This window comes from Callithrix jacchus, chromosome 16 (assembly GCF_049354715.1).
Source record: "Callithrix jacchus isolate 240 chromosome 16, calJac240_pri, whole genome shotgun sequence".
NCBI classification, from domain to species: domain Eukaryota; kingdom Metazoa; phylum Chordata; class Mammalia; order Primates; family Cebidae; genus Callithrix; species Callithrix jacchus.
In genome coordinates this window covers 25447603-25473689 of record NC_133517.1, presented here as the reverse complement: position 1 = coordinate 25473689, position 26087 = coordinate 25447603, and the positions used below count along the sequence as shown (strand labels likewise).

At 40.8% G+C, this 26087-nt stretch overlaps 1 protein-coding gene across 19 annotated transcripts in view; it reads right to left on the bottom strand.

Annotated features, from left to right (window-relative positions):
- Positions 1-751: 751 nt before the first annotated feature.
- SULF1 (sulfatase 1) overlaps positions 752-26087 on the bottom strand; it is a 195575-nt gene continuing 170239 nt past the window's right edge. For 7 of the 19 annotated variants that reach the window (XM_078352605.1, XM_078352607.1, XM_008982754.5 and 4 more), the window contains 4 exons: positions 22214-22356; positions 22000-22123; positions 20119-20152; positions 752-3125 (listed from right to left, as the gene is read on the bottom strand). In XM_078352605.1, coding sequence (XP_078208731.1) covers positions 3095-3125; positions 20119-20152; positions 22000-22123; positions 22214-22356 — 332 coding nt within the window. In that variant the 3' untranslated portion in view covers positions 752-3094. Of the gene's footprint in view, positions 3126-13065; positions 13508-17457; positions 18519-19976; positions 20153-21999; positions 22124-22213; positions 22357-26087 lie in introns of those variants that run through there. The other 12 variants (XM_054246670.2, XM_008982751.4, XM_078352598.1 and 9 more) reach the window with 4 other exon arrangements.

The following is a 26087-nucleotide window of genomic DNA, read 5'->3' as shown; positions in this document are numbered from 1 at the left end:
AGCAAGGCACCAAGACTCACCTTTGGACAAAAACGCTGTTGTCTCAGGCTCTGTTCTCTTCATGAAAACTTGGTTTCCTCAATTATCCAAGGGTTGGATGGGTAGGTGCCCTGACCCTTTGCTTTCTTTTTTTCTCCTTCTTTATTTTTAACCTTCTGCTCTCTGGACATTTCACAGACTGTTAGCCCCTCAACCTGAAGGCTACATTTCTTCAGGAGATTTGTAACAGACAGAAGGAAGCACATGGAATTTGTGAATGAGAAAACTCAAGATCTTGATGGGTGTTTAGGTTTCCACCCAAGTTCATGGTTCCCAAAGAACCCCCCCTGCCTTTGGTGGGTCTGTTCCCTTGGTTTTAAAACATTCCATTTTGCTGCTCAGGACCAGTGACCTAATTTGCAGGGCCCCCGTGGAAAATGAAAATGTGGGGCCCCTTGTTAAAAAATTAGTGAGGATTTCAAGGTGGTGACATCAGAGCATTAAACCAAGTGCAGGCCCTTTGTGACCGTCTCGGTTGCTTGCCAGGAAAGCCACCTCCACGATGCCTCTGCTGCCTCCCCCGAGACAGCAATGAGGTAAATCTGTGGTGAAGTCATTCAGCTGAGAATGTTCTTTAACACACTGACTTCAGCTCAGTTTTATAAGTGTGGCTAGTATTCAATCATGTGAATAGAGATCAGGACTCAATTTTACTAGGAGGGAATGGGTGCACCACAGAAGCTTGGTTAAGTTCATTTCTCTGAAACAGAAAAAAGTTTAAACACCTTTTATTTGAAGAAATATTGCTTCCAGACTTTCCTGAAGCCAGAATTGTTCTATAAAAGTAACACGGAATATTATACATGATTAAAAAACACAGTATGCTCCCCAATAACTTGAAATATTTTTACAAAGCACATCTTTCTTGACCATAAATATGTCTGTTCTGTCATACCGCTGATGATATGCACATCAGGTAAGCAGCTAATTTGAATATACGTACAGAGTTGATGATGAAGATTGAAAGTTACCAAAAAGATTTAACTATAACATATTAAATTTTCTTTAAAAGAGTTTACCTTAAACACTTAAAGAAAACATAATTTATCTAAGTGCTTGAATTATCTAAAAACAAGAAGAAAACCACTCTTAAGCTAAGCAGGAGCACATCTTCTTGGGAAGCTGAATAGGAGGGTACTGATGGCTCCGTGAGGTAATCCTTTAGCTGGTATTTAAAAATCTAATACACAACAATAATATCTGCAGGAATACAGATTTTCAAAAGCAATTTTGAACTATGTCTTTAAAAGATATCAGAACTTGGTGAAGACCTTACAAATAATCATAGAACACAATATTAAGAAATTCACTTTCCTTAGATTGAAATTGTGGAACATTCAGGATTTTGTTTTATTGAGAAGTTCCTGGTGTAAATTCAAAAGTAACCGTGTTTTGTCAACATTCAAGCTTCTTAGCCATGCTAAGGAAACCAAATAAAGATGAAAATAAAAGATCAAATAACCCACAATATAGGAATCTTAAAGATACGGTGCACAAGTTGAGTCTAGGCACAGAGAGAGCAGGCGGTCTTCATTTTGTTTACTTATTTATTTATTTTCACCACCAGCGTTATTAGCCATGCCTTTCTGCTAATCAATTTTAGCAAGTCGAGGTAAAACACATGCAACGTTTTCTGGCAAAAGCTTAATGTCAAACAATATGTGACCCATACTGTATGTCGTCCTTGGGGGTTTATTATACTTTGTCACAACGACAGCCAACAGTGAGACCGAGAAGCCTGTAAAAATAAAAAATAAGACGAATCAAATAGACATGGCATTTTAATCTCAAAGTGCAAAATCATTGAACTAAAAACGATGGCATTGAAAAATTCCAGTGGTTTAAAAATGAATCAAAACTTCCTTACGCAGGCAGTGGAAGTGTGTTGAAAGATTTACCAGGGGTGTCAAGTTTTAGACACTCAGAAAGGCACCGTTCTAGCCTCTTGATTGGATAACATGTGTATACTTATGTCCCTACACGGTTCAAAAGATAATACTGTTTTAGTACAAAACAAACAAACAGGCAAAAAATCAAAACCAAACCAACCAAAATATCCCCAGCCTTTCTTTCTACTCTTGGCAGATAGTAAATGATGATGATGAGTCGCCGTGTGCAGGCTGCCTGCTCACATGCACACTGTCTTCTACTGCACAAAGGTACCCAGGGTAGCTTGGAATGTTGGTGGCTATGATGACCTCTATTAAGTCTACAAATAAAAACGTTAAAAAAAGAAATACTGTGTTTAGGGTAAGGTAACAATGTCATCTAATCAGAGGAGAGTGGAGAGGAGGCGCTGCCTTCTAGATGCTGTGACTTCTCCTTTTCGTGATTCTTCTCCACCTTGGTCAACGTCTTCCCCGCTATGCTGGAATTACCTTGATGTTCTGTGGTGGCCATGGTGAACATTTGAGGAACTGAAATTCTATCGGAATGCACAGGAAGATACAGCTGATCTTCAAAAATGTTCTCTCCGGGTCCACCATCCTGGGGAAGTGCTTTTGGGTGCCTGCCAGTGGGCTGCAGCCTGGGGCTGGGCCTCAGCACTAGCTCTGTCATGCCATTGCCACTGAAAGCGGTTTCCAGATGACTGGTCCCTTCATGCCCCATCCATTTTTCAGTTTTTCTCCAGTGTTCGGAATTCAAATGATTAACTTCTGGAATGTCGTTATTCCATTCAAGTTTACTCTCTGGACTTAACGTTGGTCGGTTCAAAGGCAGGGTTGGACGGTCGGCTGGCAAGGTCAGATGAGGTGCTTTCCCAACCGTGTGCCTTGGGTCTTCATCTGAGTCAGCAGAGGCCATCTCCACGGACACAGAGCGCTCGGCAGAGCCAACCGGGAACCCGTCACTTTGAGCACTTTGAGTCTTATTTGTTGTATTTTGCTCATAGTGACTGTTCAGCAGTGCAAATACTCTATCTACATCCTTCAAGTAATTAGTCCAGTCCAGCAGACTAGGTCTGTGGTTTTGTCTGTACTCATAGATGTTTTCATTCACACTGTGTAGATCCTCTCCGCCTTGCCAGTTGATATCTGCCGTGAGAAGGGGCTGATTAACCTTCCCATCCATCCCATAACTGTCCTCTGAAAAGAGAGAAGAAGGTGAATCATTAGTTGAGAAAAGGTTTCCTACTTATCTGGACAAGCAACTTACATTGTCTTTACAGAGAAAATCAATGAAAAATATGACACTCAAAGGCATTTTTTCCCTAGTCATTTGTTATCACAGAGTGGCCTTAGGTTACAAGTAATTGAACAACAGAAAATTGGGGGGAAAAGATTGTGAAAACATCTATGACTAAGCATGGTCAGTGCTGAAAATGGCACTGTCCTTTCAGTCAGGGGATTTGGATTTCACTCCTGGCCCCACTCAAATCAACGCTGCAATCAGAAGAGCATGTGAGTGAGCCCCTCTGAATCTTGCTCCTCATCTGTCAAGTGCAGAAAAGTTGGGTAACAAGAACAGAAAACCAAACGCTGCATGTTTGCACTCATAAGTGGGTGTGGAACAATGAGAACACATGGACATAGGGAGGGGAACATCACACACCAGGGCCTGTCGGGGGGGTGGCGGGGGTTAGGGAAGGGATAGCAGGGGGTGGGGGGATTGGGGTGGGCTAACATTAGGAGAAATACCTAATGTAGATGACAGGGGATGGAGGCAGCAGACCACCAAGGCACATATATACCTATGTAACAAACCTGCATGTTCTGCACATGTGCCCCAGAACTTAAAGTATAATATAAAAAAGAAATCGTTGTGTGATAAAATCATTACCTCTAAGAAGGTTGCTGGGTGAATGACAAATTTGAAAGTATTTGAATGTAATAAGCAATGCTTAGTACAAGATTTTCATTTTATATTCTCTGACACTCAGTGTAAAAGCAAATCTGAATGCAATTAAATTCTTCAAATCAAATGCCTGGATTTATTTCTTTGATCGTATTTCTGCCCTGAAAGTTCTATGTCCCAGATATATTCGTGCCTTAGATAACTGCGTGGCTTCCTTATATGCTAAGAAGACAGCAGGTTTCTCTTTCACATCTTTCCACATCTCCAGGATGACTGTAACTCAGCATAAAACAGCACTTGTTCTCTAGTTTTGCCTAAGTACCATTTGGGAAGAGGTGGCCTAGATGAGTGCAATGAGCACCCACAAAGCCATACAGATCAGCAAGAAGAATAAGTAAAACTATACCAAACCCACGCCCTCGGTCTAGCTAGAAGACAGAGAATCCCACCATCTTCAGATCACCTGTAAGTAAAAAAAGTTAACACCAAATTCCAGCAGAGCTGAATGTCACCCTTTGGCCACAAGTCTTGGGAAAACAGTATGGAAGAGAGAAGAGGGAAGTGTCAGTGGAGTTAAAGATCGACTGGAAGCCGTTGGTGGAAAGAACATCAAACTTTTGCATAAAATACTGTAAAGAGTCCTGGTGAGCCACAGCACCACTGACGCTGGGGATGGGACTTAGCGATGCCTGTGCACGATTCGAGGCAGCAGTCTGGAAGCTATTGCTTTGGGCAGAAAAGGGTACAAAGGAAGAGAGAAGGGAGAAACACCTTTTGGAAACTGGGTGGTAAAAGGAGGAAGAAAAAGGTGGGAAATTTCAGGTCCTGCAAGAAAAAAGAGATACGAAAAGTTGGAAGACATACAACCTCTCTCACTTTCACTCCCAAATAATAATAAAATAAAAAGAGAAAGTATACTTAGTTACACTCCCAGAAAAGAATTCTCTTAAGCTAGGAGACTTGTAAATACTATGTATCCATGAAATCAAAGCAGCCTAACTCTATTTCAACTTACTATAAAAGAAAGTAGAACAATGAGATACCATCTCATGTTTAATGGTGATTATTAAAAAGTCAAGAAAAAGCAGATGCTAGCAAGGCTGCAGAGAAACAGGAACGCTTTACACTGTTGGTGGGAATGTAAATTAGTTCAACCATTGTGGAAGACAGTGTGGTGATTCCTCAAAGATTTAGAACCAGAAATACCATTTGACCCAGCAGTCCTATTATTGGGTATATACCCAAAGGAATACAAATCATTCTATTATGACACATGCACACATATGTTCATTGCAGCACTATTCACAATAGCAAATACATGGAATCAACCCAAATGCCCATCAAAGACAGACTGGATAAAGAAAACGTGGTACATATACACCATGGAATACTGTGCAGCCATAAAAAGGAACAAGATCATGTCCTTTGCAGGGACATGGATGAAGCTGGAAGCCATTATCCTCAGCAAACTAACCCCAAAACAGAAAGCCAAACACTGCATGTTCTCACTTATAAGTGGGAACTGAACATTGAGAACACATGGACATAGGAAGAGGAACACCACACACTGGGGCCTGTTGAGGAGTTGGGGAGAGAAAGAGAGTATCAGGGAAAACAGGGAATGCATGTTGGGTTTAACACCTGGATGATGGGTTGATGGGTGCAGCAAACCACCATGGCACATGTTTACCTATGTAACAAAGCTGCACATCCTGCACATGTACCACGGAACTCAAAAAAATAAAACCACCACCACCAACAAAAATAAAGTAAAACAAAACCCAAGAATTAAAAAAATCATCTTAAGAAAATGCTCCTGGCAAAATAAACTATAAAGTGCAGAAATCCACAGCGTGCCAGTGCTGCGGGAATTAAGTGTTCTCAATCATGCATCTGAGAATGGAAAAGCCGTCTTGAATCAGAAATTAAAACATGAACCCAACATCTTATATCCAGTCCAGCTCTCCTTCAAGTATCAAGGCAACAGAGGAACAGTTTGAAACACATAAGAAAGCAGGGGGTACTGTGCACATCAGCTCATCTTCATCAATCTTCCAGAGGATGTGACATGGTCCAAGAAATCACTGGGGAAACTGCAGCAAAAATATAAGGGTGCATATTTAATAGATTTATCAGATCTAGGATAAACGTAAAAGTAGAAGAAGAGTGAAAAAATAATATATGCATTTTATAGAACACAGTAGAAATAATGCAACTAAAAATGTGAGAGGTAGCACAGACCAAAGAGAATAAGCTCACTAAGTATGAATCAGGTCATAGTTGGGAGTGAAAGAAGGCCATTAAAAATGGTCCAATGATCAAGCCTGTAGTCCCAGCACTTTGGGAGGCCGAGGCAGGTGGATCACGAGGTCGGCAGATCGAGACCATCCTGGTCAACATGGTGAAACTCCGTCTCTACTAAAAACTACAAAAAATTAACTGGGCACAGTGGCGTGTGCCTGTAATCCCAGCTACTCAGGAGGCTGAGGCAGGAGAATTGCCTGAACCTGGGGGCGGAGGTTGAGGTGAGCCGAGATCGCGCCATTGCACTCCAGCCTGGGTAACAAGAGCAAAACTCCGTCTCAAAAAAAAAAAAAAGGTCCAATGAGATAATGAAAGGTTAAATAAGACAACAGGGATTTAGGCCAGGCGTGGTGCCACACGCCTCTAATCCCAGTACTTTGGGAGGCTGAGGTGGGTGAATCACTTGAGATCAGGAGTTCGAGACCAGCCTGGCCAACATGGTAAACCTCTGTCTCTACAAAAAAAAAAAAAAAAGAGAGAGAGAGAGAGAGAGAGAGTGAGAGAGAAAACCCCCCAGGGATTAAGGCATTAAAAATGTGTAAGTACAAAGACAACTACCAAAATGCAACCTTACTAAGTTCTGAAGGAAAAAGAAAAGAGCAACTATCTTGATAAAGAAGAAATTATAGAATATGCAATGAGAAATATATAGAAACACAACATATGAATCAGTCCAAGGCAGATCAAATGGAGCAAAAATAAATAAGAATATGTATTGAAATATTACCGGAACCATCAAGTGGAATTTTGGTGTGCTCCCTTGTGGTAGCCACTGGGAGCTCATAAAATGAGCATGGAGGTTGGTGCTCCAGCCATGCAGAGATGGGCTAAGTCTAGACCTGTTCCTCTTGCACTCTCAGACACATAATTCCAAAAAGAGAGCCAGAGACTGCAGATGGCTATGGGGCAGATTTCCCTGGGGTAGGCACCCTGCACATAGCTGGCAAGTGGATTACTTGGGAGCAACCAATGTCAGCAGCCCCCAGAGGCTAGACAAGGGTTCTAACAGAAATAGACACTTACCCTGGGCTGGGCTTTGTAGACCCAGTGGTAGATGCAAATGCTTAAAATATTATTACAGGATAGGAGCAGAAAATACTACACTACCTTGGACCACCAAGTTACATTTCTTCAGATCAAAGGACACATTTTATAGCCCACAGTGTCCAAAAGTGAGCAAAGATGGCTCACATCAAATGAACATATAATGGTGCACACTATCCTTAGAATAACAGTTCCATAAGAGTAGGAAGGAATGGGCAGTAAAACATTTGCTGTCTAAAATGGGGAGAGAGGGGAGATAAAAGCATTGAAGGCTGGCTTACATATCTTTACACTCAACATGAGGGGAGCTAAGGGAGGGTCCCCCACTGGACAGATTTCTCTGCTTTGCAGGGGGATAGAAGGAGAGGGGCAGGAGAGGATGCTGCTGTGATGATGCAAGTCTTCTGCACATCGCCTCATCACCTCATCAGTTGCACCTGACTCAGAGATGCAACTGCTGATGTCAGAAGCAGGGATGCTTCCTAAGCAAGAAACCCTCATTATACTTTGAAATGATGTCAGAATTCCTAAGGCCCTGATAGAGCAGGTTGTGCCTTCACCCCATTTGGCAAAATTGGGGTTAGCAGTAAATGCAGATATATTTATTGCCTGGTGGTTAAAAACAGCTCATTAGTTCTCCACCTATGTAACCTAGCTCTATTTGAATGGGAGCAGACTGAGCAAGAGTAATTGCTAGACTAGTATTGCTGCATGAAGTCTAGAGCAGCACCATGGCTGAATCGAATGTCTCTTCCAAGGGTGGAAAAGTTTGGTCATAAATGGAGAGATGGAAGAATAGTAACAGGCTGAAGAATCCATAAATGGATTATGTTTATGAGTCATGAGAGAAATCCAACATTACATTAACAGCTCAAAAAAGGCTCAGAACAGGAGATGACATTGTCTCTTAGCTCCATTATGCCAGACTCCTGAAAGGGTGAGGTCGTATATTGCTAAGCCACTCTTGACATAATCCAACACTGACCCATGATCAGGCTGGCAAACCTGAGTGGCCTTGCCCTAGGAGGTATTTTCATATGACAGAATGATGAACTGGACTAATTATTGGTGACTGAATGAAACTCTAGGAACGTGCCGGTGTCTTTTCACTTTTGTAATCTTTTTACTAAGGGAATCATGGCCAGAGGACTGGGGCATAATAAGAAAGATGTATTTGGTCCCCCCCAGCTGACGGAGATCCTAAAGCCCTTGCAGTCTCCAGGGAGATAAGAGTGTCTTTCACATGCTGAGGAGATGGCTAGGGAGCTGGGCTGATCATCAGAAGGGCTTTGGCATGGTTAGAGAGTTGGGACTCTCAGTCCCATCCTCCGGCCTCTGGGGAGTGACAGGGGCCTGGATATTGAGTTAACCACCAATGGCCAATGATGCAATCAATCATACTTATATAATGGAACCTCCATAAAAACCTTAAATGGTAACATGGTTCAGAGAGATTTCCAGTTGGTGAATGCAACCACATACCATGAAGGTGGCACACTTCAAACTCAAGGACAGAAGGTTCTGCGTTTTCTGCACCTTAGCATCTGTTCCTCTTCGTCTGGCTATTCATTTGCGTTTCTTATAATGTCTTTTATAATACACTGGTAAATAGGTAAATATTTTAAATATCATTGAAATATACAAAATTAAAAACACAAGCGATGTGGCTCATGCCTGTAATCCGAGCACTCTGGGAGGCTGAGATGGGAGGACTGCGTGAGCCCTGGAGTTCAAGAGCAGTCTGGGCACCATAGCAAGAACTCACCTCTAATAAAAATTTAAAAAATTAGCTGAGTGTGGTGTTGGACACCTGTAGTCCCAGCTACTCAGAAGGCTGAGGTGGGAGTATCGTTTGAACCCAGGAGGCCAAGGATGTAGTGAGCCATGATTGCCACTGAACTCCAGCCTGAGTAACAGAGGGAAACCCTATCTCAAAAACAAAAACAAGAAACTACTTTGCAGACCTCAATGAGAATAAATTCGAAAACCTAGGTGAAACATAGTTGCTCAGGAAAATAGTTTGGTGAAATTTACGCTGTTAAAAGTAAAACCTTAGCTGAATTAAGTTGAGCAGGGTTTAACTGAGCAAAGAATGATTTGCAAATCTGGCAGCCTCCCAAGCCACAGTAGGCTCAGAGATTCCAACGAAGCTGCATGGTAGAAGACAGAAAAGGAAAGTGATGTACACAACACAAAAGTGAGGTGCAGAAGCAGCCGGACTGGTTAAAGCTCAGCGTTTGCCTTATTTGAACAGTTCGAGCAGTTGGCCACCTTTCATGGGCCTAAACTCAGTGATTGGCACAAGAGTAGGCCACAGTCTGTATATAGCTCTATTTAGGTTACAGTTCACGATGTACAGAGAAACCTTTAGGCTGAACTTAAAATACGTGAGGAGGCAGATTTAGGTTAAACTTGGTTTAACAACCCAATATAGATAGAAAGCTTAAATAGAACAATTTCCATAGAAGAAAATGAAAGCGTAAAGAACCACTCTGCAAAGATGCATCAGGTGTATATACTTTCACAGGAGAAGTTTATCCAAACCTTCAATGAAAAGAGAATCCTGGTAAACTGTTCTAGACAGATCTAGAGCGGACAGACAACTCAAGAAAACTTCCAAACTCTTTTTACAGAGCAAGTATAACACTGATAGTTGCGATAGGCAGGAGTGGACTCCATCTGGCCAAGACGTCCACGTTCAAATTCCTGGAAACTATGGGCAAGTTCCTTCACCTGGCAAAAGGGACTGTGTGAATGTGCCTAAGTCATGGATCCTGAGATTGGGTGGGGGGACTATCCTGGAGTATTTAGATGGGAACATTGGGATCTCAAGAGTCCTTATAAAGGGAAAGGGAGGTGGTAGGAAGGAGGGTTAGAGAAGGAGATATGACCCCAGAAAACATAAGAACATAGGAAGGTGGGGGTTGGGGGAGAGACTGATTTGAAGATTGGTTACATTTTTGTTTTCGAAGATGGAGGAAGAGACCATGAACGAGGAATGCAGGTAGCCGCCAGAAACTAGAAAACGCAAGGACATTCTTGCCTTGAGCCCCTGGGTTTTTAGCCCAGTAAGATTCATTTAGGACTTCTGACCTCTAGAAATACAAGAGAATAAATTTGTGTTGTTTTAAAAGCATAGTGGTAATTTATTACAGCAGCAATAAGAAACTAATATAATACCTAAAAGATAATGCTAGTAAAAACAAAAATGAAATCAGATTGGTATCATTTAAAAATATGATACAAAAATCTTAAATAAAACATTAGTGAACAGAATTCAATATTGTATTAAGAAAGCAACACACAATGACCCAGTGGAATTTATTTCAGGAATTAAGGATTCATTCTTGCCAAATCTATTAATATAACATATCATAATGATTTAATATATCTAAAGAGAATAATTATCTGAGCATCTTCATAGATGCTAAAAAAAAGGCTTTTTGACAAATTCAACACTAATTAAATATAAAAGCACTTAAAGAAAAAAAGAATTGATGGCTATTTCCTTAACACGATAAAAGTATATATAATTCAGTCCTAAGGCTTGCCTCTTATTTAATAGAGAAACCCTAAAATCATTTTAATTGAGATCAGGAGCAGGGTAACATTATGTTGGAAGTATTAGTTCACTCAATTAGATAAATCTCTACATCACTGTAGGTACAAGAAAAGATGTTGAGGCTGGGCAAGGTGGCTCATGCCTGTAATCCTAGCACTCTAGAAGGCCAAGGTGGGTGAATCACCTGAGGCCAGGAGTTCGAGACCAGCCTGGTCAACATAGTGAAACCCTGTCTCTACTAAAAACACAAAAATTATCTGAATGTGGTGGCAGGCACCTGTAATTCCAGCTACTCAGGAGACTGAGGCAGGAGAATCACTTGAACCCTGGAGGCAGAGGTTGCAGTGAGCCAAGATCGTGCCACTGTACTCCAGTCTGGGAGACAGAGCAAGAAAAAAGAAAGAAAAGAAAAATCCACAGCTTCAGTTCAATCCTGGTGACACATCAGACAAACCCCAATAGAGGGACATTTTACAAAATAACTGGGGTGTACTCTTGAAAATATGACTGATAATGAGACGTTGAGGAACTGTTCCAGATGAAAGGATGCAGGAAAGAGGCAAGTTTCCTGCAATGTGTGATTCTGGATTGGATCCCAGGCCAGAAAATCAAAAAACAATGAATATGACATTATTGGGATAATTGTTAACATTTGAATATGGAATGGGGATTTGATAACTGCATGTAATAATGGTAAATTGCTTGATTTTGATAAATGCATAACAGTTGTGTAAGAGAATGCTTTTGTTGTTAGGAAATGCCTCCTAAAGCATTTATATATAAATGGGAATGATGTTTGTGAATTACTTGCAAATGATTCAGAAAAAAAGGTGTGTGTATACTTGGAGAAAGTGAGGGAGAGAACAAGAAAAAAACAATGAAGCAAATGGGGTAACAGTTCTTGGAACTATTCTTACAACCTTTCTGTAAATGTAAAGTTACATCAAAATAGAAAGTTATACTTATTTAGCATTAAAACTTAAATTTTCCCTGTGTCTCCTGGTTTCTGCCAGTCTTCGGCTCACAAAAGGAAACCTTTTTTCTCGGGCCAGTTGAAAGCTCTTTATTCAGAGAGAAAAGATATAGATAGGCTTGTTCTGACAGGTGAATTTTCAGAATAAAGGTAGATGATTTCAAGTTACAGATAATTATCCCCCAACCCCGGAAACAGAAAAGCTGCGAATCCAATGAGAAATTCAAGAACATACCTAGATCCCAAGTCAAGTCACATTTCTTTCTGGATGACACTTACTTACTTTTAAAAACCTAACCACATAATTACATCATGGTATATTCTACAGATGGGTAACTTAAGAGAGGTGCATGCATGGAATTTGAACTCTTCTTGGAGCAGTGTTATAATTAACAGGTGCTGGTGGTGTCATAAGCAGCGGAAGGGATGGTTTCTGCAGACGCAGGCTGACTCCTGCAGCTTCTCTGGCCTCTTCCCTTCCCCTTTGGCACATGACCTCTGTACCAGCCACAGGAACAAGTGCAATGTCCTGAATGTACCAGGTGCTCTCCTTCCTCACTGTTTGTATTTATTTCTAGAATGTTCTTCCCTGCCTCATTATCCCAGTCAGCTCTTGGCCTTCAAGATTAAGCATCATCCCCTCCACAGAGCCTCGCCGGCCGTTCCTCTGGGTTTCCTCAGAATTGTGAGAACTCCTCCATTACTGCATCATCTATACCTGATTCTGGGTACCTGTGCTCAGTTGCAAATTGAATTTCCCTGGGCTAGGTGTCTGCAGTTTCAAGAAGCAAGCAACGGATAGATCAGAAAATCACAAAGCATTATATACAGTTTGTTGCTTGTTGCTATCTGGCAGGATATTTTAATTAATATTGTTATTCTCTTCCAAGTCTCATTTCTAATGGCATTAATTTAAATTACACAATGGAAAGAGTTCAAACAGAGTATTTGCATTAATATATCTGCTCCTTTCTCCTAAGCCCTTCCATGTTTTGCTGTGCTTTTTTTTTTTTTTTTTTCTGAAGGCACAGGATTTCCAATATTTGGACCAAATTGGTAGGCATCTTTGGTGATTTTCATGCTGCTTGAAACATAATATGATTTAGCTTGAAATGGAATTTGATTTAGGTCTTGAAATTTCAGAGATTCTGATTTTGGTGTCCTGCTAGTATCCAAAAGTAAACTGCAAATTTACAATTTGTAAAAAAATTTACAAATTTATAATTTTAATTTTTAATTTTAATTACAATTTGTAAATTTACAGTTTGCTTTTGGATACTAGCAGGACACCAAAATCAGAATCAGAATTGGCCATAGTAAAAAGAGCATAAATATCTTTCTTTCTTCCTTTTATTTTTTTTGAGTAAGGTGAAAGCAAGTTTATTAAGAAAGTAAATGAATAAAGAATGGCTACTCCATAGGCAGAGCAGCCGGAAGATCGTGAATTTCTAACCTACATAATTTTATGGACAAACTGCAGGAATAGCTATTTATTTTACAAATAAAAGCCAACTGGCCAGGAGCAGTGGCTCATATCTGTAATCCCAGCACTTTGGGAGGCTGAGGCGGGTGGATCACCTGAGGTAAGGAGTTCAAGACCAGCTTGGCCAACATGATGAAACCCTTTCTTTACCAAAAATACAAAAATTAGCTGTGCATGGTGGCAGGCACCTATAATCCCAGCTACTCAGGAGGCTGAGGCAGGAGAATTGCTTGAACCCGGAAGGTGGAGGTTGCAGTGAGCAGAGATCATGTCTCTGCACTCCCGCCTGGGCAACAAGAGCAAAACTCTGTCTCAAAAAAAAAAAAAAAAACAGCCAATTAATGTTCAACCATAAAGATAGTCTAAAGATAGAAATAAACATAATATATGTCATTTATCTATAGATGACTACCTGTGTATGGGCTGATCATATCTGCTTATTGGTAAAGGCACATAACTTTTCCTACTTATTAATATAGCATTGACATTAAAAACTGCAATTTTATCATCCATTAATGGGAAGATAAATGTCTTTCCAAATTCCTGGGCTTGATCAGGTGCAGTGGCTCACGCCTATAATCCTAGCACTTTGAGAGGCTGAGGTGGAAGGATCACTTGAACAGGAGTTTGAGACCAGACTGGTCAACATGGTGAAAACCCATCTCTACTAAAAATACAAAAATTAGCCAGGCATGGTGATGTGTTCCTGCAGTCCCAGCTACTGGGGAGGCTGAGGCAGGGCAATTGCTTGAACCCAAGAGATGGAGGTTGCAGTGAGCCAAGATTGTGTCACTGCACTCCAGCCTGGGCAACAGAGCAAGACTCCACCTCAAAGAAGAAGAAAAAAAAATTCCATAGCTGTTTGATACAATTTATCTCTCACTATTCAAATTTATTATCAAACATTAATCATAGAATAACGTGAATTCAGGGCTTACTTTTCAGGTACTATCTCATGAAATCCTTGTGCATTATTATGTATATGTATTATTGCCTTTTAAAAGATGAGAAAATTCAGCCATAATAAAAGAAGTTAAATAAATTGTCCAAGAAAATCGGTATAGTGTAGAGATGAACAGCACAGCTAGAACCAGGCTCCCGGGGTTTGAATTTCACCATTTATCAGCTGTGTAATCTTGGGAAAGTTACTTAAGTCACACTGTGACTTAATTTCTTCATCTGTAAAATGGGGATAATGATAGCACTGACCTCACAGAGGGTTAAATAAATTAATATATGAAAGCACTGAGGAGATCCATGAACCATATAAGTATTGTAATATTGTTAGCAAATAGCCCTCAAATTGAGAAGCAATAGAGCCAGAACTGACCCACAAACCAATGTGACCCACAAAATTATTCTCATAACTATTTATGTCCCCTAATCTGATCAACCCAAATCCTCTCATATTATTTTTCCCGGTTTAATGCTCTTGAATGTCTGCCTATTGCTTTTAGGACAGAGATTGCATCCTTTGATGTCACATGTAATTAGGGCGATCACATTTTTGGTTTGCCTGGGATGGTCCCAGTTTGTATCTGTTGTACTGACATCCTGTCCAATTTGACATTTGTCTAGAATTTTTGACATTTTAATTTAGAAAATAGTTTAAAATGCAACTGTTTTATAGATCTACTGACTAGTTCATTGGTAAACAAATATATATTAATATTTATATAGAATCAATATAAATAATACTTAATATAAATAATTAACTATTTTTAGTCCTCCTCCCCCATGGTCAAAACATCGTATTTGGAAGATAAATTATATCATATTCTCCATATAACAGGCTCCATAAAATAGGTCCTGGTTGCCTTTTCAGCTCATCCTTCTCTCCTCCTCCCCTTGCACCATCACAGAACTGATCATAAGTTCCAAATGAGTCTTGCCTTCTGGTTGGACTGACTTCCTTTTCCATCCCGTGTTTGGATCACTCCAATGTTGTCTTCAGGATGCGGCATAAACCAACTCCTTGGAAAGCTTCGATTCCTCGGAGTTGGACAGGGGTCCTCACCTGGCTCTTATGGCGCCACATATTGCCGTCAAAGCACTTTGCATTGTGCGTTCTAACACCAGACTGCACTCCCTGTGGAGAGGGGTTTTGGCACAGACGTGGTCGTTTAGATTCTTTCTGTCTTTATTTGTTGCATGGATGAATGAGGACTCATTTTTCCTATTATCTTCCCCCTATATATCGAAACTGATTAAAGCTGCATTTCATTCTGCAGTCTGGGCAGGATCTTAAGGAGTTCTGCACATGCTACTATACTTTAGTTTCTTCTCCTTCTTCTTCTCTTCTTTCTTCTTCTCCTTCTCCTTCTTCTTCCTTCTTCTTCTTTTCTTCTTCTTCTTCTCTTCTCCTCCTCCTCTTCTTCCTCCTCCCCTCCTCCTCCTTCTTCTTCCTTCTTCTTCTTTTCTCCTCCTCCTCCTCCTCCTCCTCCTCCTCTTCTTCTTCTTCTTCTTCCTCCTCCTCCTCCTCTTCTTCTTCTTGATGGAGTCTCACTCTGTCACCAGGCTGGATTGCAGTGGTGCAATCTCAGCTCACTGCAACCTCCGCCTCTTGGCTTCAAGCAATGCTCGCGTCTCAGCCTCCCAAGTAGCTGGGACTATAGGTGTGCGCCACTACATTCAGCTATTTTTTTGGGTATTTTTAGTAGAGACGAGGTTTCACCATGTTGGCCAGGATGGTCGCAATCTCCTGACCTCGTGGTCTGCCCACCTCAGCCTCCCAAAAGTGCTGGGATTACAGGCGTGAACCACCACACCTGGCCCTTTAGTTTCTTATATCGCATAAGAAGCAAGGACTTTGGAGTAGAATCACTATTGGAAAGGTAAGAAAAATGAGCATTCTGACAGCTTAGACTAACCCATGTCTGACCTTAACCATACCAGGGTGGCCACTGTTGTCATCCCTGCCACTACCCAGCTCTCATGGCAGAGCTTTGGCTGGATTTCGGAGCCTACTTGCCACTCCATGATACACCTCCATGCCCACAGTGGCGCTGGCTCTGACCTACACCCTAATGACCTTCACCCCAAGTCTGCTCAACACCTTAGGGGCCAACCTCACCTCCAGCCCATTTAACCCCAAACCCCGCCCCTCCCCCATCTCTTGTTTGAGCATCTGAAACAGAAAAGTCCAACAGTGCTAGTAAGGCAGGTTTAAAATAAGATGGGGTCCCTGAGACATGACAGGGAGAAGAGAATCCGGGAAGCTCTGTTAGAGTAACCTACAGCAGGACAGTGAAGGTTTGGTTTGTTCTTCTCATCTCAAGAGGCTCAGGGATTTCAGAAGATGGGCTTGAGTGCTTAATTCTTGGTTGCCTGTGACTGATGATGGAGATTGGTGGTGCTGGTGAATCCCTTTTTGTCTTTCTTATAACATATATTAACACGCTTTAGAATTCATACCACTTAAATTCCCTTTCCCATACTCTTTCATTCATGTAAATGTCCTGCATTCTGTTTCATTCTTTACCAGTGATGTCCACCACTTATTGGGGCTTGCTCCCTGCTGGGGTCTGTTCTAAGTATTCGCTACAGCCAGGCTGGGATTTGAACTCAAACTAGTTGGGGGCTCCAGCATCCACCCCCCTGATCATAGGGCTGTAGAGCACTAACACACGGCCATGTCACTCACAGTCACCTTTGGCACACACTGTCACTGTGAGGGAGATGAATCAAAACAAGCAAAACAATGTGGTCAGAGTGTGGCTGCTGAGGGTGGAGCTCAGTGTGGTCTAACAGCCCAGAGGGCTTGAAGCAAAAGGATCAGGGAGCATCCCTGCCAGAGGAAGGCTGCCAAGAACTGACCGTCTGCCCCACACAGTCACGGGACACATGGCCAAAACTGCCAGGAGCTCTTCTTGGCCCTCAAAGGATGGCGGGCAGTATCAGCTTTGGTATGCAGTGGGAAAAATAAACACCCATCAACCTGTTCATTTTTCTCTATTTTGCAACACACTTAGAAGTTGTTGCTTTCAAATCAAGCCAAAAATTATTTCCTGAGTCATGAGTGCTACCTTCTGAGCTGTGCTCTCCCTGAGTTTGTCCTAACTGGAAAATGACCAGGGCGAGTATGCAAGGCATTTCAGCTGCCCCTCCTGCCTCAGGCACAGGGAATAGGAAAAAGAAAGAAAGGAAAAAGAAAAGAAAGAAAAGAAATGGAACAGCAACAGGAAAAAAAAATCCTGCTTTATGAAGACCCTCTAAAGTAGTCTGAAAATTAATTTTTGAAAATCCACCAAAAAGAAGACAGCTTAAAAACATTTATTTAGACCATCTTGTACAAAATACATTTAGAAAAATGCTCTAATTTTTGAATTTCAAATTCTTCATATCTGGTTCTTATCATTTCTCTCAAAGTATTTTGTAATAAAATTTCATGATAAAAACACTTTTTAAATTAGTTTTATAAAACTATCAAAATCTGAAAGGATGAAGGCACTGAAACCCCATTGATTTCATCAATAGAGGGCTTTGAACTGTTGAACCTCTTTGGAAGACAGTAGTTTTCCTGGCATTTCTGTACATATGGTGGCTTGTTCTGCATCTACTCTCATTCAATCCAATAAGATACAAGGAGCAGGTAAGGCCACATCAAACACTGTTTAGTGAGTTCCCAGGTGTGACTAGGCAGATACTTTCTGAGTAACCCATACCGAGATTTCCTGCCTGCCATGTGGATAGCCACTGAAAGATGGCTTGCCTTATGGATTATGAAATGGCAAAGTCTGAAAATGCCAGTTATTTTGAAAAAAGTATCCCTACATCTGCTCTCTGGTAAGGAACTTAGAAGGAAAAAAAGCAGCAGGTAACACCATATTGCCCCTGCACACATGCTTTCAACAACTAAAGTTGCCAAGACTATGTGAAAATGATCTCAGTAACAATTATCTGGTCCATTGAGTGGTGGTGGCAGGGATCAGGGAAGGGGAGGGTCCCAGATGCTTGTCGTTTACCCCCAAAGTGCAGCTAAACATTCTTCCTTTCAAAGTTGGCCAGGGGAGACTTCACGGAGAATGACTCTGACTCATCCCTGATCAGCCTTATGTCTTGAATAATCTGTGGATACCCTTTTATCTCTTCCATGGCACTAGACTGAAAATCCCTTAGCTATAAATTAAGTGTCCCATAAAATAACTGTAAAGTTAATATTTAGAGGTCAGTCCATTTATAATGCTGCACTTTGGAAATGTCTTAATGTAACCGATGGGGTGGGCAAGATCGTCCTGGTGTGCAGGATATTACCTCATCAGCCCATACCCCAAGGAGACCAGCTCAACGGTGGGTTCTTCTGCTCTGTCTTATGTTTGCTGGGAATGGTGTGGGGCAGGTTGAGGACAGTTGGGATGAAGAACAAGAGAAAATAGAAAAAAGAAGACACACATAAACGGCTATAACATATCACCAAAAGTCCAGCTTCCTTTGTTTTCATCTTCCCCATCACCTTTCCTGTCGTCATTTGGCTTCTTGTTAGACTAATGACCTGCTCTCTATAAGGAGGCATCTGAGACCATAGCTCTGGAAGTTGGAGGGGCCAAACAGGGTGCATAGGAACAGCAATATTCTTTGGCATATTAATTTTAAACTTATTAATACAGATGAAGAAAATATTAACACAGATAGAGAAGATATTCATATAGATGGCACCAGTTAAATCCACACATCTTTGACGGACATTTTTCCCCCAAGTGGATTCATTAACTAGGGTACTGTTAACATCCGTGCCTCAGTTTTGCCTCAGCAGTGGTGGTAAGGACAGTGCCCAGCTGCCTCAAGTGGCAGACTTGCCTGAGGTCTGTGCTCAGAGTAGAAAATTAGCAATGGTTAATTTTGCCAGCTGAACAAGTGACACAGCCACCAGGAGTGTGCGTCCCCCTCCAGAGCACAGTGAGGGACGGATGAGCATTGGAGGGGGAGAAAATGATGGGGCTGAGGGTTGTTTACGGAATGTTGGTGTGTTGTCTTGGTGCTATGTTGAAACCATTGAGTGTCTTTATTTATTTAATTTTAGAGACAGGGTCTCTCTCTGTCTTTCAGGCTGGAGGTCATTGGCTCTATCATAGCTCACTGCAGCCTCAACCTCCTGGGCTCAAGCGATCCTCCTGCCTCAGCTTCTCAAGTGGCTGAGTAGCTGGGACTACAGGTGTGCATCACTACACCTGGCTAATTAAGAAAAAATTTTGTGTCTCACTTCGATGCCCTAGCTAGTCTTGAAGTCCTGGACTCAAGCGATCCTCCCACTTAGCCTCCATAGTGCTAGGATTATAGGCGTGAGCCACAATGTGTGGCCCTTTATGAGCGTCTTGACTCCGGATACTCTGTCCCGACTCCCAGCACCTTCTTTTTATTCACCGCTGCTCTGCAGAGCTTTCAGAATCTTACAACTGCTGCTTTTCACCACCAAAGTTAGTGAATGACCATCAACAAGGAAATTGCTTGTTTTCTCCAACTTCAGCTTTAGAGTGCTCTTAAAATTCTCATTAGTCCTTTTTGTGCCTTTGATACTATATTTAATAAAAATCTCCGACCCATTTCCATGAAGCTTTCCCACCAAATCAATGTTTAAGTACCACAAAGAAGATAAATCTCCCACCCTCTCCCGGGGCTCCCAAAGGCCATTCTGTTTTCTCCTTCACATCATTCCATGCTTTAAAGCATCATCCAACAAGCAAACAAGCATTGGAGTGAGTAAATGCTCTGGGACGTCTTGATGGGATAGTGAGCTGGTTTGAAAGCAAAATGACAGATCTGTGGTCAATGACAAAACATGGTAGAGAATGCTGTTAGAACAAGCATGCACCCCCAGCTGTGCTCTGAGCAACACGGTAAGAAACAGAAATTAGTTGAAATGACTGGATCATGCAATTATTCGGGAAGAAGCTGCCGAGGAGAATAAAAAAGTGTGAATACCTGTGTAGGTCATAGCTTCCTCCATCTTTACTTCCTGATATAGGAAAATACAAGAGTAATTTCTGTTAGCTTTAGAACTTATAAAACCATTCACTATATAGTTTTCCATGCACAACATCTAAATCCTAGGAAGAAACACATGGTGTTAAATACAGACAGTGCTGAAGCCCAACAGAGATTTCCTATTAGTTTCAAAATGAGAATTGAAAGCTATAAACGAAAAAGTTTAAGATAAAAAAAAATAAGAGTTCATATGAAAAAAATGGGTGGGTGTTAAAGGAAGGAGAGCCCACTTAAAAGCAGTGGGAAAGGTACTTCCAGAAGTACATGTAATTCTCAGAAAATGTTAAATTTTGGTTATTTTTAGACAAAACATTTGAAAAAAAATGAGCCAAAAATCATCTCCCATAGGAATAGTCTGGAAGGTGGAGAGGACGGCTTGAAGCATAACAGCATAACTAGCTCTGTCTAGTGTGTCATTTCATCATTAAGGGACTTGATCAGATTTCACTAAGTAGAGTTGGTATGTCACCACCAATAAAAGTCCTATGTTCTTTTGGGGAGAAATATCTGGGTATAATATTTCTAGTGCCTCTAATGGTTGGTTAAGATTCCAAGTCTTTGTGGGCTATTTCTTTTTTTCTTCCTTCTTTTCTTTCTCCCCCCCGCCTTTTTTGGTAAGATTTAAGGAAAAGGTCAACAGATAAGCAGGATATTTGAAAAGATTTGAGCTGAGTGGGGTCAGTGACCAAAAGACCTATTTTGCAAGTCCAGTCTGCTCTTGACTGACAACTGATTCCACTAAGTGTTAACTGAGAGGTGTTGATTGAGAACTGAGGATTTGTATTTTCTTATGGGACTCCCAGAACTCAAAAGCCTTTGTGACCCTACAGTGGTGAAGATGACAGGTGGTGGTGTTGATCATTCTGGGATGGGAATCTCTACCCCCTTCAAGACATATGACGCAGAAAGCTGCCCACTTTTACTGCTGATGATGCTGGCTCAGCACCAAACCCACAGAGCACAAAAACCTCCTGCAAACTGCACCCAAATGCCTGTGAATTCAGCCCTTCACCCTTTTGGAGTTGGCATGCTGTGCCAAGGTCCATGCCCTTGCCAGCTTTAGTTCTTTCTCCTTCCTTGTATGGACAGCTGGTATTTACATTTCTGCAGAAATCTTGAGGAGGAAGTGAGTATTTTCATTAACCAGGAAAGATCTGGGGCCGCCACTGAAAAGAACTGCATCTCCATGAACCGAAGGAGAAATAAGCCAGTTTAACATGCAGAGCTGGGAGGGAGCATCTGGCTGATTCCATTCAGACCCTCTTATATTTTTAGATCCCAGGTTAATGAGCTGCTCCAATATCTCTAGTTTCAGATTGGAAATACTAGCAAAAGAAATGTAATTCACTGTGTCATGGGCAGGGATCCAACTGGGAGAACTCCAAACTGGGACAGCAGAAATAGAGTATTGTGTCTTCTGTCAAAGTTCTCTTAAAAAAAGAGAGTATCTTGGTTTACTTAGAGTATTTCTTCTGATGTTGACTGCAATAACAAACAAATCCCCAACACTTTTATCTCATCTTCCAACAGATGCTTCTATTGGGAATCAAGGTTTACTAATAGAACAGGCCTGTGGGATCTATTGGGAGGAAATGCTCACCAAAGCTTTTGGTGGATTAAGTTTTTCATTATTACACCCAGGGCTAAACTTAGAGATCAAATTTTATTTAGAATTGCCTGGGAAGTGTCTCCTCTAAGTATCTTGGAGTTAGTATCTCTAAGTATTTATGTTTCCATATAAATGTTTCCAAGGCAGAAAGATTCTAACACAAAGAATTTTCCAGGTAATATAGAAAAAATAGTTTTTTTTTTCCTTACCAACATCAAGGTTCTTAGGTCTTGGGTTGCACTGCTTATACCCTTGACAGCTTCTGAGCTCCATTAGTTGTACATGTAGCTGATTCAAAATGCCTCGTTCCACCGTGTGCACTGTATTTGTGAGCTGTGAATGGAGACAGGACAATCTCTTTAAGCTTATGTCTGGTTATCCTATTTTCAACAACCTTCATAAAAGGAAAGCATATTGTCTTACCTGATAAGGATCTGTATTCATATCAAAATACTCCAAAAAGCCAGTAGCAAACTCACAGAAAAGAAAATTATGCGTCTCATTAACTGTACGCAAACACCAGTAGGTGTTGTTGTTAGAACTCGTGCAAGCACAGAAAGATCCCACTGTTGGGCAGAAAAGAAAAACACAACAAAATAAAAAGAGTGAAAAACCTTAGGCAGGCTTGCCATTCCAACGCTCCCTTAGCTTTACACTTTAAAGCTCACAATTTCTTTCTTATAAATACTATGGTTTGATGTTAAGAACAATACCTTTACCCCCCTCTATGTAAGTTTTCTGTGCAACTAGGTGAAAATGGGAAAGACGGCAATATCTTACAGGCTGAAGTCTAAGGTGAAGTTTCACGCACATTAGTTTAACCTCCCCTTAGCTGTGTTGTGCAGTGGTTTCCAAAGAGGGGTGAGTGAGTGAAGTACGAGAATACAAATATCAGAATATCTGTCTATCTGTCTATCTATCTATCTATCATCTATCTGTCTATCTATCTATCATCTATCTGTCTATCTATCATCTATCTATCTATCTGTCATCTATCATCTATCTATCATCTATCTATCTATCATCTATCATCTATCATCTATCTGTCTATCTATCTGTCTATCATCTATCTATCTATCTATCATCTATCTATCTATCTATCATCTGTCTATTTATCTATCTATCATCTATCTATCATCTATCATCTATCTATCTATCTATCTATCTATCTATCTATCTATCTATCATCTATCTGTCTATCTATCTATCTATCATCTATCATCTATCTATCATCTATCTGTCTATCTATCTATCTAGATCTATTTTTTGCCAAATCTTAGCCACTAGACTACCAGGGATTATTCTCTTTTTAAAAAGGAAAAATGGTTATTTAATAAAGATATGCAAGCAGTACCCTCTCTCGTTCTCCACGGCAGATGGCTGCATGTCACCAATGGAACATGAAAAGATGGGATTTTGCAACAAGGAAGGGTTTAGAAAAGCCTTGAGCCCAGCTTGGGGATTTGAGATGGTCTCTGCCACACTCTAGCCTGAGCTAGACTGTGACCACAAATATCTTTTATAACTACATAGCTGCCTGGTTAACTTGTAGAAGGTATGTTGAAGAGATGTCCCATTTATAATAAGCTTACCCACTCTTCTACTTACAAAAGGGCAAATGTTCCAAGTTTGCTGACCTTTCTTGAATTTCGGAAATGTGAGGCCTAACAAATATTTTTTTAAAAGATGGGGTCCCTCTATGTTGCCCAGGCTGGACTCAAAGTCTTGGGCTTAAGTGATCCTCCGCTTCCCAAGTAACTGGGACTACAGGCATGCGCCACTGTGCCTGGCCCAGCAAAAAATTTTTTAAAACAACTATTAGGTGGGCGCAAATCTAATTGTGGTTTCTGCCTTGTTGAAATTTGCCATTTGATATTGGAATACATTCTTAAATAAATGTGGTCATGTTGATCATCATTTTAATGGGCATTTCTTGCTTTTTGTTGATAATAACATATTACTTGCTGTTTATTTTAGACTACGGAGTGGTGTTGGACAAAAAGTAAATTTGAGTGATTTTCTTATTCGAGTTCAAAATGGGTCATAAGGCAGCAGAGACAACTTGCAACATTAACAAAGCATTTGGCAGGAACTGCTAACGAACATACAGTGGAGTGGTGGTTCAAGAAGTTTGGCAAAGGAGATGAAAGCTTTGAAGATGAGGAGCGCCGTGGCCGACACAGGAATTTGACAAAGACCAACTGAGAGCAATCGTCGCAGCTGATCCTCTTACAACTCCATGAGAAGTTGCGGAAGAACTCAACGTGGACCCTTCTGTGGTGGTTGGGCATTTGCAGCATATTGGAAAGGTAAAAAAGTTCCATAAGTGGGTGCCTTATGAGCTGAGAGGGGGAAAAATCGTCGTTTTGAAGTGTCGTCTTCTCTTATTCTATGCAGCAACACGAACCATTTCTCAATCGGATTGTGATGTGCCATGAAACGTGGATTTTATACAACAACCAGCGATGACAAACTCAGCGGGTGGACCAAGAAGAAGCTCCAAAGCACTTCCTAAAGTCAAACTTACGCCAGAAAGAGGTCGTGGTCACTGTGTAGTGGCCTGCTGCCCATCTGATCCACTACAGCTTTCTGAGTCCTGGCCAAACCAGTACCTCTGAGAAGTATGTTCAGCAAATCGATGAGATTTACCAACAACGGCAATGTCTGCAGCTGAGACTGGTCAACAGAAAGGGCCCAATTATTCTCCAGGACAACACCTGACTTTGCTTCACACAACCAATGCTTCAAAAGTTGAACAAGTTGGGCTATGAAGTTTTGCCTCATTCGCCATATTCACCTGACCTCTCGCCAACCGAACACCACTTCTTTAAGCATCTTGACGTTTTGCAGGGAAAACGCTTCCACAACCAGCAGAAGGCAGAAAACGCTTTCCAGTTCATGGAATCCTGAAGCATGAATTTTTACGTATACACATGCTTATTTCTTGTGGCAAAAATGTGTTGATTGTAATGGTTCCTATTTTGATTGATAAAGATGTGTTTGAGCCCGGTTATAATGATTTAAAAATTCATGGTTTGAAACTGCAATTACTTTTGCACCAACCTAATAGGATTAGGTACATGTAGTGAGCATTCCTTGTGCACTGGGAGTTTGGACAATCCATGATGACATGTATCTGCCATTGTTGCATCACGTAGAGTAGTTTCCCTGCTCTAAAAATCCTGTGTTCTGCCTATTCGCTCCTCTCCCCCTCCAGGAATGATTTTTTTTTTAGTTAATTAGCTAATTTAAATATTTTTACACATTATGTTTGCCAACTTAAAATTTTTGCACTCTCTCTTTTTTATTTTTATTTTTTTGAGACAGGGTCTCACTCTGTCACCCACGCTGGAGTGCAGTGGCGTGATCTGCAGCCTCTGCCTCCTGGGCTCAAGTGATCCTCCCAACTCAGCCTCCCAAGTAGCCGGACCTACAGGCATGCCTGTCTAATTTTTGAGGAGATGGGGTTTCACCATGTTTCCCAGGCTGGTCTTGAACTCCTGGGTTCAAGAGATCCACCTTCCTCGGCCTCCCAAAGTGTTGGGATTACAGGTGTGAGCCACCATGCCCGGCCAATTTTTATACTCTTAAACTTTTTATATCCTTTCCGATCTTTTGTTTAAGGCAAACAGTCTTTGCAATAGATGTGTACCTTTTAAATAAAATATGTTACCATATTTATAACTTATGACAATAATTCTAGAAATGTCACCTAATAAAAAATATCTATTCTAAAGAATAATATTAAAACATTAAAATGCCTTAATACTTGAGATTTGATATAAATAAATCAGATAACAAACTACATATGCCTATTTCAAAGCAAGACCTAAAGCTTACAGGAAATGATCTGAAGGAGTAGCTGTGGGGAAAAACACTAAATTGAATTGAGTGAACCAGATTAGATCAAATACAGGCAAAAAAAAAGATAATATCTTAAACATGGATGATTGAAAATGCTTTCATCATTATATGATTTTTCATTAAAAGATGTCTAAATATGTTATTTATAACATATTATTTGTATGTGAACATTTATCTCACATCTACATATATTAAAAACCATGGAACCCGAATTTTCTAATCTGTGTAGAAATCTTCCAAATTAAGTTTAAATGGGTTTTAAACTTGTTTCATGAAATATACAAATACAATAGATTTGTATTTACAAGAATAATTGATCAATCTCAGGGAGGATAGAAATTTAAAAGTGTAATTTCAATAGAGATGATTACTTAGTTAATGGTGGCATTAAAAAAATGAATGTCCTGATTGACTCAGCATGCCCGTGAAGCAT